We start from the raw sequence: 10,611 nt of genomic DNA, 5'->3' as shown, positions 1-10,611 counted from the left end.
CAATTTATCTTTACATTAAGTTTTATTTAAGTGCTGGCTAAAATAATAGAAATCATCTGTGCTGATTGACGAGACTATTTTAAATTAGCCTTTAATACGTTTAATAGAATAAACTCATCTGAAAATATTTCAATACCTTATTCTTAGTTCGCAAAACTAATCTTTAGCATTCAAGAGTCACATTTATCATTTTCTTCTGTTATAAATCCTTAGATTTAACCCTTTCCCCCAATTTAAATTTCAAAATCCAATTTTAAAGAGTTAATTGGGAGGAAATTTATCCTTAAAGAGTTAATTGGGAGAAAATTTATCCTTAAGAGACCTAAGCCCTAAAGTCTCCACTAAAAACGAAAAACTTGAATTTTTGGCCTCCTGTAAAGATGAAGGTACTTTGTACATATATCTGACTTAGGGTGGAAATAAAAACACACTCCATCCGAAGGGTGGATTTTAATATAAAAACATTGGCATTTGGACTTCTTTACTGTAACTCTTCATTCTCTCTTTCTCTCCATTTCTCTACTAAAGATGTACCGCATTTCTAAACTCTCCAGAATAAAATAATGGATTAGAAATTTAGACTCTGAGCTCACTGAATATTTGGAATCCTGATGACTCTTGAGTCCCTGGCACATAGCTTAACAGTAACTTTAGAAACTCAAGTGTTTGCTAAGGTGAAGGTAAGGCGCTATGAAAGCTATAGGTTTTCACAAAACATGCAAACTTCCGTAGCGAAAAAGATCTAAATTGTGGGAAAATAACAATTTTGCCTGATAAATAACACTCCTTCCACTTAAGCAAACTCAGGTGTTTGGGCTTTAAGGGGTGGAGCGGGAACCGCGTGTAAGTTCCGGTGCCGCACGCAGAGCGACCGACTACAAATCCCAGAGTGCCTCGCGGCTGTCGTCTGGCAGGACTCGGATTTCGGGGCCCTGAAGCTGCACGTCCTTCCCCCCAGCGCATTATGGGATCTGTAGTGAAACAAGCCTCGCATTGGCTCTTTTCTTGCTTTCTCCCCTGCGGGGCACCCAAGCTCATCTTTCCTTCCATCCTTCAGAATCATTCTGTGCTCTTAAAAAGTTCAGTCCTTCTAACAGCCTTTAACTGTTGCAGAGCTTCACTATTTCCCCGCACTCCTGGCGCGGGGATCAAGCCAGAGTCGCCGAGAACCGTGTGGAGACCGTCCTGAGTGTCCAGTTCGATGCTCCTCAGGGCGGCTTGCCTTAGGGGCTCGACCCTAAATCGGGGTTACAAACATTTCTGACATAAACTTGTTCCAGTTTGCCTAAGTGTTCACTGAGCCGAACACGTGGGTTGAGCCTGAGGTCCGCGAACCGGCAGCCGCACCGCCGCGCCCACTCCGCGCGCGGCAGGCCCAGTAACCGTCGCCCACCGCGAGGCAGCGCGCGGGGCTGGGGAGCCGGGCTGCGTTGACGGGCGGCGGCGGCACTGCGCATGCTCCGAGTGGCGGCGCAGGTTTCCGTAGCTGAGGGGGCAGCTCCGCTGCGGCGTCCGGGGTCTCCCATAGGGCCGACGCGCCGGTGCTCTCACGGTCCTCGGCCTCGGCTGGCAGCGGGCGTCCCTCTGCTTCGCGAGTCGCCGGCCGCAGCCGCCGCTCCAGCGCGCCCCGACCTGGCCCCCTGCCCCGCGAAGATGGCTGCCGTACGCCGGGCCCGCAGTTACTGCCGCTGCCTGGTGCGCTTCTCCGACCGAGAACTCTGCTAAGCCCCGCTGCAGCAGACAGGCAGGAGTAGACACCGGACACCCGGCACCGCTCCTCCGCGGGGGCGGTGCAAGGGGGCGCGGAGAGCCCCTCGGCCGCAGCTGGCCGCCCCGCCAGCATGGTAACCTGGACAGGGGGGTGTCGGGGGAGGACCGTGCTGGGCGGGGGTGCGGTGCGCAGGAGCCGGACCTGGGGTGGGGGTGTGAGGGAGCGGGGAGGGGAGACTGGGGAGTGGGCGCTGTAGGGCCGCCACCCTTTACAGGCGCCCTGGCTTGACACGGAGTGGAGGGGATGCCAGCCCCGACCGCTCCCCAGGGTTCTCTTTAATGCTGAACCCCCACGCCGGGCTCCCTACGAGAAGGGGTTTGCAGGACAGCCCAGAAAGATGCCCCTTCCCAGCTCACCGAGGATGTTGCACCCAGTCTCACCCGTCTCGAGGGCTAACACGTAAAGCATTGAGCATGGATTGAGGCAAACCATTGTAGCGTCTGGATTCCAGAGGGAGCCCCGGCAAGCAGAGACACTTGTTGATTGCTCCTCTTCTGAAAAGCTGAGAGGCTGTTCCGGCGCCTTGAGAAGTCCTGGGTTTGGGACGCACCTGCCCCTTTAGGTGTCAATGTCCTGGGTAGGGTGTTAGCAGGCGGTCCTGGCGAAGTGAGGTTCCAGGGGTCCTGTCTGACTTCACGGCAGTGAGGGCCCCGAGCAGTGTCTGTGAGGTCCAAATGGAGAGATTGAGCTGAGTAAGCCCCAGGGTTTGACAGCGACTGTTGCATATTGGAGTAAGTAGTCTCTGCCCAGTGCCTCTCTTTGGCTTCGAATAAATTGTCCATCTGAAAAAGTAATTTCTGGCTAGGGCTGAATGAATCAAGGCTGAAATGATTCCAAACTAATTAGCTCATAGTAGACTCAAATATTTATTAAAGAAATGAATGGCTGAGTGAACTTATTAAGTTAATCTGGAGGATAGAAAAAAGCACCGATTGACTCTGCCCCTAAACTTTCAGAAGTAGTTCTTTGACCAGGATTAAGCACTTAACCTTTATTTTTCATTAATTCCACCTGTGAAACAGGAGTAACATGCTGAGGACATGAGCTACTCAGACGAGCTACTCAAGTGAAAGGTGATAAGTCAAACTCAGGAAAAAGAGGAAACCTCTGGGTGGCAGCTGAGGGCCTATTTACTTCCAGTGATATTCGAGTTGACTAAATATAGTAAAACCCCCAATTCAGTAGTTTCTTGTTATTTGTGATCATACTGTCAAAAAGTAATAATGGATTAGGACTCAATTATAACACAGCTCAGGGATGAAGAAAGACGTTGTCTTTATTATAGGTTTGCCATTTCCTTTCCTCATCCTTCAGATAATGCATTTATGTCCACATGGCAGTTTATTAATTCAACCAATATCTTTTAGCACCTTTTATCGGCCTGGCATAGTGTTAGACTCTGGTACAATACTAGATCCTCAGTATAACCAGCTCTGTAAGGTGATTTATGATACTTTTAATCGTGGGATGTCACGTAAGGAAATGGACCTCAAGTCACCAGATCGCTACAGATGAGACAGCTGAGGCCTGCATAGGCCTTTACTATGAATCAGGCAATGTGTATGTCCCTACGGTTACAAAGATGACCAGATGTGATCCCTGTCTTCGATGTACTATAGTGAAGGAAACAAAAATAATTTCAGTACAAGTTTTTTGATACAGGTAAGCCCCAGTGTTATGGAAACACAAAAGAAGCTATTGAAAAGGATCAGAAAATGCTCTGATTAAGAAGATGAACCCTGAGCTGAATCTTGTATGATGAGTAGAAGTAGTTAAGTGAAGAAAGTGGCATTCCAGATGGAGAGAGCAAGCAGCATTTATGCAAGAGCACCAGCCTGAAAGAGCTGCAGAAGCTCTTGAAGTCAGTTTAGTACGACTACTAGGCAAGAGTTACAAGGCTAAATTGCTAGGATACCCTGCAGGACTCAGGTCCCCTCCCAATAGCTGTACTTAGTTTACAGTAATAAAGCAGACTCTTATTTGAGGAGAGAGAAAAGTACACTTCTCAATGAGATCTGTACATTCACAATTCTTCATTGTGTATTTTCCTAATAGTATTCTTGGCAGGAAAAGCTCCCAACTCAGAGACTAAAAAAAACAAAAACTGCATTTGATAATAGATGAATGCTTAAATTTTCCAGTTTTCTGGACATTCATCTGAGTTCTTGACCTCTCATTTATTTCTTCACTGATTGATCCTTTACTATGTGCTGACCATTTTACTATGTACTAACTAACTAGTTCAAGTCCTAAAGACACCTCTGTTTTGAGTCTGGTTGCCGGAGATAAGGCAGGAAGCAAGGCTTATTTATGTTGTGCTGTAAATGTGGTAAGTTGCTATGTCAAAGACCTGCATTAATACATTTTTTTCTTGGAAATAACTTACAACTTAAATTTGCAATTGTAAAACTTACCATCTTTAGAACTAGTAACATTAAATTGATTTTATTATTTCTAGCTAACTTTTAAGGTCATTTCCCTGATTGCCACACTTATTTATAGGACTGAACACGTTAAGTGGTTGAGCAAGTTCCATTTGCTAATAAGTCTGTTAGCTAATAGACTGAACTGAGGGAACATTTCATTTTCACTGGAAGGTAGGATTCAGTTTAATTTAGCAAACATTTATTGAGAATAAAAGGATAAAATGAAAGGAGTGTGGCCTGAGACCTTGTTAAGCCCCAATCCACACAGTAATCCCAGTCCCGCTTTATTCCACTTTAAGCCAATCCGATATATAAAATTTGGATTTATAAGGCAGATAAAATAGAGGCTTCTTGACAAAAGCATTCACTGTTAAGTCTTTGACTAAAAAGCTTTCCTAGTACATATAAAACGTTAACAAATAGAAGTCATATTCACAGAACAAGTTTAATAACATGCTAGTTGTATCAAAGAAGGGACATCTTTTTATGGACTGTGTTTTAAGTGATCCATGAAACAAAAACTATTTGCTATAGCAGGGTGCGGTGGCACATGCTAATTCGAGTCCAAACTACTCCAGAGGCTGAGGTAGAAGGATTGCTGGATGCCAGGAGTTCAAGGCCAGCCTGGGCAACAGTGAGACCCCCATCTCAAAAAAACAAAAGCTCTGTACCACAACTAAATGTTACTCTTTAGTTGTTCTTTTTTAACCACCTACACAAAACGTTTTTATTTTTCTCTTTCTCTTTCTTCCTGCCTAACAAAACATTTTTAACTGGAGCCAGTGGAATTGTTTATTGTATAGTAATAAAAAAAATTAAGGTTTGAAATTTTATCTGATTGGTATCATTAAATTGTGAAGAAGATATCTCTAGAGAAGCAACTCTGTATTTCATTGGCATGAAAACAGTATTTTCTGTTTTGGTACTTGCAGAAGTTTATGGATGCTAAAATTATTTAGGTTAGTTTTTTTGCCTCAGACTCAACTATGTTTGGAACCTGTGCCACAGCACTTTGTCAGCTGTATTTCAGAACACTTCCCTTGCTGATGGGAAATAGCCCTATGAGGTAGCCTTGCCAAAAAAAAAAAAAGGAAAATCTTACCAGAATCTAATCAAGCCTCTCTAGATTTAGCCACAATTTACAGGAAATGAGAGAGCAAAGGAACATATATATTGACACCTCAGCAAAATCTAAGTTCTACATCAAAATGACCTCATCTCTTCACAAGTTGCAGGAAAAAAGAATTATAAGATTACAAACGTTTGAGACATAACGACTTGCAATGTGTGGACCTTACTTGAATCTTGATCTCACAAACTGTAAAACGTGTGTTTTACATATATGGCATTTTGAGAAATATGAACACTGTGACATGATATTTGATATTAAGGAATTATTAGGCTGGGCGAGGTGGCTCACACCTGTAATCCTAACACTGTGGGAGGCTGAGACAGGTGGATTGTTTGAGCTCAGGAGTTCGAGACCAGGCTGAGCAAGAGTGAGACACTGTCTTCACTAAAAATAGAAAGAAATTAGCTGGACGACTGAAAATATATAGAAAAATTAGCTGGGTATGGTGGCATGTGCCTGTAGTCCCAGCTACTTGGGAGGCTGAGGCAGGAGGATTGCTTGAGCCCAGGACTTTGAGGTTGCTCTGAGCTAGGCTAACGCCACGGCACTCTACTGGGCAACAAAATGAGTCTCACTCTAGCTCTCAAAAAAAAAAAAAAAAAGGAATTATTGCATTGATAATTACTGAAGTTGTGTCATGAGCACTTAGAGATTAATTACCCTATTTATGTTTAAGTATTTTTTTCATAAAAAGTTTTAAAAGGTGGGTGTAGTGACTCACGTCTGTGATCCTAGCAATCTGGGAGGCCAAGGTGGAAGGATTGCTTGAGCTCAGGAGTTCAAGACCAACCCAAGCAAGAGTTTGACCCTGTCTCTACTAAACATAGAAAAATTAGCCTGGTGTTGTGGTGTGCCGCTATAGTCCCAGCTACTTGGGAGGCTGAGGCAGGAGGATCAAGTGAGCCCAGGAGTTTGATGTTGCAGGAAGCTATGACGACACCACTGCACTCTACCTGGTGCAACAAAGTGAGAGACTGTCTCAAAAAGAGAAAACCAAAGGTGTTACTATTTCTTCTTTTTCTAAGAAAAAGTGAGAACAATTTTTATTGTTCAGTAGTTCAATTTTTATTATCAGTAGTTATATGATGTATATTGATGGAGGAATTGGCTTCATTACCTGATTAACATTAATCAAATATCAAATTATTTATGTATAGTAATAGACTTGAATTATTATTTTTTTTTGAGACAGTCTGTTACCTGGGCTAGAGTGCCATGACATCAGCCTAGCTCACAACAACCTCGATCTCCTGGGCTCCAGTGATCCTACTGCCTCAGCCTCCTAAGTAGCTGGAAATACAGGCATGTGCCACCATGCCTAATTAATTTTTTAAAATTTATTTTTAGTTCAGCTAATTAGTATTTGTTAGTAGAGACGGGGTCTCACTCTTGCTCAGGCTGGTTTCGAACTCCCGAGCTCAAGCTCTTCTCCCACATGCTGGGATTACAGGCATGAGCCTCTGTGTCTGGCCTGTTATTGTATATAATACAATTGGCCCTCTACCTGTAGGTTCTATATCTTCAGATTCAATCGTGGATCAAAAATATTTTTAGGCCGGGTGCAGTGGCTCACGCCTGTAATCCTAGCACTCTGGGAGGCCAAGGCGGAAGGATCCCTCAAGGTCAGGAGATGGAGACCAGCCTGAGCAAGAGCAAGACCCCGTCTCTACCATAAATAGAAAGAAATTAATTGGCCAACTAATATATAAAGAAAAAATTAGCCAAGCACGGTGGCGCGTGCCTGTAGTCCCAGCTACTCGGGAGGCTGAGGCAGGAGGAATGCTTGAGTCCAGGAGTTTGAGGTTGCTGTGAGCTAGGCAGATGCCATGGCACTCTAGCCTGGGCGACAGAGGGAGACTCTGTCTCAAAAAAAAAAAAAAAAATTTTTTTTTAGATTGGTCTGAGTGCAGTGGTGTTTACAACTAATTGATCACAACCAGTTAGAGATTCCTTTGTTCCTTCTCCACTCTCACTGCTTCACTTGACCAGCCTAAAAAAAAAATTTAAAAACCCAACAAAAACAATACAAGTTTAAAAATACAGTGTAACAACTATTTACATAGTATTTACATTGTATTAGGTATTAAAGTAATTTAGAGATGATTTGAAGTATATGGGAAGGTATGCATAGGTTATATGCAAATATTATGGCATTTTATATAAGGAACTTGAGCATCTGTGGATTTTGATATCCTTGGGGATCCTGGAACTAATCCCCCATGGGTGCTGAGGGATGACCATAATTATATATTTTTAGGTGAACAGAATTGATGTTTTTTGGGGGGAAACGTTAAGATTCATGGTGATGTGAGTACCGTGGTTTAGAGTAGAGGATATGTTTTTCAGACTCATTTTCCCTTAGAAAGAAAGAAATATTTAATAGTAAGGTCTCCAATGCACTCCACAGCCTTGCTACTCAAAGTGGCTTTCACAAACTATTGATTTTGTGGTACTAAGTAGCAAGAAGCTGAATAGGAGATATAAATTACAAAGGGAAACTGGTGTTTGCATATTCCTGATGTTATTTGGGTTTTTTCCCCCTCAGGCAGAAGCTGAGGAAGATTGTCATTCTGATGCTGTCAGAGCAGATGATGATGATGAAAATGAAAGTCCTGCGGAAACTGATCTGCAGGCATGTTTCTTCAACTGTGTATTTCTTATTCCATTGCTTCTCATACATATGTAGAAATTGGCCATAATTGTGGAAATTTGAAGTTCTTGTTTGCATTGAATTTAACTGTGTTTTCATACTGGGTTATAGAATACTATGTTATGGATTTCTGTTTTCTGTAAAAAGAAATATGAGTAATTGCTGCCTTGTAGTTCAGTATATGGTTTTAAAGTATTTAGGGCCTAAGTGTGACTCAAAACTCATAACTTTAAAGGAAAAGATTGACAGGTATGACCACCTAAAAGTTTAAAACCTGTATATAACAAAAGGCCCAGGAGTTCAAGACCAACCTGACCAAGCGTGAGACCCCCTCCTCTACAAAAAATACAAAAATTAGCTGGGCATGGTGACATGCGCATATAGTCCAAGCTACTTGGGAAGCTGAGGCAGGAGGATTGCTTGAGTCCAGGAGCTTGAGGTTGTAGTGAGCTATGATGATGCCACCACACTCTAGCCCAGGCAACAGAGTAAGATTCTGTCTCAGAAAAAAAAAAAAAGTCAGCTGGAAAAACCATTTACCACATATGGGCAGAGGATTCATATTCTCGGTATATAGAGCACTCTTGTAAATTAGTAAGAGGAACACAGGATAGAAAGATATGAATGGACAGTTAATGGAAAAAATAATATAGATGGCCACTAAATATTTCAAGAGATAATTAGTCTCATTAATAATTTAATCAGATTGGTGAATAATGTCCATTGCTCTTCAGGCTATGAGAAAACACTAATGCAGTGTACATGAAAATATAAATTGCTGCAACTTTTCTGGAGGGCAGACTGTCCATATGGATCAAAATGAAAACCATGTATTCCCTTTGATACAGCAATTCTACTTCCAGGAAGTTAATCTGAAGGAAATAATGGGGAAAGTCAGTAAATATGCATGTAGAAAGATGTTTATTATAGCATTATTATATATGGAAAGACATACAACTCAAATATCCATTACTTGGGCTCAAGAAATGATGCATCTATGCAGTGAAATGCACTGGAGCCATTTAAAAGGATGAGGTAAATTTTTATACATTGAACTAGGAAAAAAAAATTCACTGTAATTAAGTACATCTCACCAAACTTATAATTTTTATAATATTTATTTGGAATAGATTCTCAATAGACATTAAATGCTGCTAAAGATTCTGTAGATTAGAAATATATGTGTAATATTTTAGGAGTTTGAGAACAAAGTGTATAGAATATAGAAAAATTAATTTTAAAAACATTTTAGGTATTTTTTTTAAGGAAGCTAGGGGCTGGGTGTTGTGGCTCACACCTCTAATCCTAACACTCTGAACACTCTGGGAGGTCAAGGAGGGAAGATAGCTTGAGGTCAGGAGTTTGAGACCAGCCTGAGCAAGAGTGAGACCCTGTCTCTACTAAAAATAGAAAAATTAGCCATGTGTGGTCATGTGTGCCTATAGTCCCAGCTACTTGAGAGGCTGAAGGAGGTAGATCACTTGAGCCCAAGAGTTTGGGGTTGCAGTGAACTATGATGATGCCACTGCACTCAAGCTGGGGTGACAGAGCAAGACTGTCTCAAAAAAAAAAAAAAAAAAAAAAGGAAGCTAGGGATAATATATACAATCCTGTTAGCAGTGGTCCTCTTTGGGAGAAGCAGTTCCCCAGGAGAGGGAAGCCCACCCAGGTGAAGATTGCCTTGCAGGAGGTTTACTAGAAAGTGCTCTTGGGATCGACACCTATGGAAGGGAGAGAGGGAAGCAACAGCAGCAGGCAGGGGGAGAAGTCCAGCTGCTGTGCAGTCTTAATGGACTGCCTTAGCCATCCCCAGGGAGTTCTGAAGATGGAGTACCCTTTCAGAGCTGACCAGAGTTGCAAGAGAGAGCCAAGTCTTTATCAGCCATTGATCAGTCATTGTGTGGGGATTGAGAAGGCAGTGTGATCTTGCTGAGGCAATACCCAAAAGGGCTAGAAACTCAGGGATGTTTTCAGGCATTACTGCCAGCAGCTGGGGTAAATAGTTATTTATTCCTGTAGGGGAATCTGGGCGGCACATCAGAGTCTACCATACAGGGGAACCTCACTTTTTATGTGTTTAAAATTTTGTTTTTTTTTGAGACAGAGTCTCACTCTGTTGCCTGGGCTAGAGTGAGTGCCATGGCGTCAGCCTAGCTCACAGCAACCTCAAACTCCTGGCCTCAAGCAATCCTGCTGCCTCAGCCTCCGAGTAGCTGGGACTACAGGCATGCGCCACCATGCCCGGCTAATTTTTTTCTATATATATTAATTGTCCAATTAATTTCTTTCTATTTATAGTAGAGACGAGGTCTCACTCTTGCTCAGGCTAGTTTGGAACTCCTGACCTCGAGCAATCCGCCCGAGGCCTGCCTTGGCCTCCCAGAGTGCTAGGATTACAGGCGTGAGCCACCATGCCCAGCCTAAAATTTTTTAAATACTATGTATGAGAAAAGATGTTTTCTTTTTGAAATACAAAACATTTATTAAAGAAAGACTTTGTGGCCGGGGGTGGTGACTCATGCCTGTAATCCTAGCACTCTGGTAGGCCGAGGCGGGCGGATTGCTCGAGGTCAGGAGTTCGAAACCAGCCTGAGCAAGAGTGAGACCCCCGTCTCTACTTTAAATAGAAAGA

General features: G+C 42.8%; 2 protein-coding genes across 3 annotated transcripts in view; both read left to right on the top strand.

The window, feature by feature from the left end:
• The first annotated feature begins 1,367 nt into the window (after positions 1-1,367).
• On the top strand, positions 1,368-1,725 carry LOC142870971 (uncharacterized). Its single transcript, XM_076003292.1, has one exon. The coding sequence runs from the start codon at positions 1,456-1,458 to the stop codon at positions 1,723-1,725; it is 270 nt and encodes an 89-aa protein (XP_075859407.1). The 5' UTR covers positions 1,368-1,455.
• The window catches only part of FBXO9 (F-box protein 9), a 29,408-nt gene continuing 20,503 nt past the window's right edge, over positions 1,707-10,611 (top strand). The window contains exons 1-2 of one of the 2 annotated variants that reach the window (XM_076003290.1): positions 1,707-1,844; positions 7,875-7,961. In XM_076003290.1, coding sequence (XP_075859405.1) covers positions 1,842-1,844; positions 7,875-7,961 — 90 coding nt within the window. In that variant the 5' untranslated portion in view covers positions 1,707-1,841. The remainder of the gene's footprint in view (positions 1,845-7,874; positions 7,962-10,611) is intronic. The other variant, XM_076003291.1, reaches the window with a different exon arrangement.

This window comes from Microcebus murinus, chromosome 5, assembly GCF_040939455.1.
Source record: "Microcebus murinus isolate Inina chromosome 5, M.murinus_Inina_mat1.0, whole genome shotgun sequence".
Lineage (NCBI taxonomy): Eukaryota > Metazoa > Chordata > Mammalia > Primates > Cheirogaleidae > Microcebus > Microcebus murinus.
This window is presented reverse-complemented; position numbering and strand designations above follow the sequence as displayed.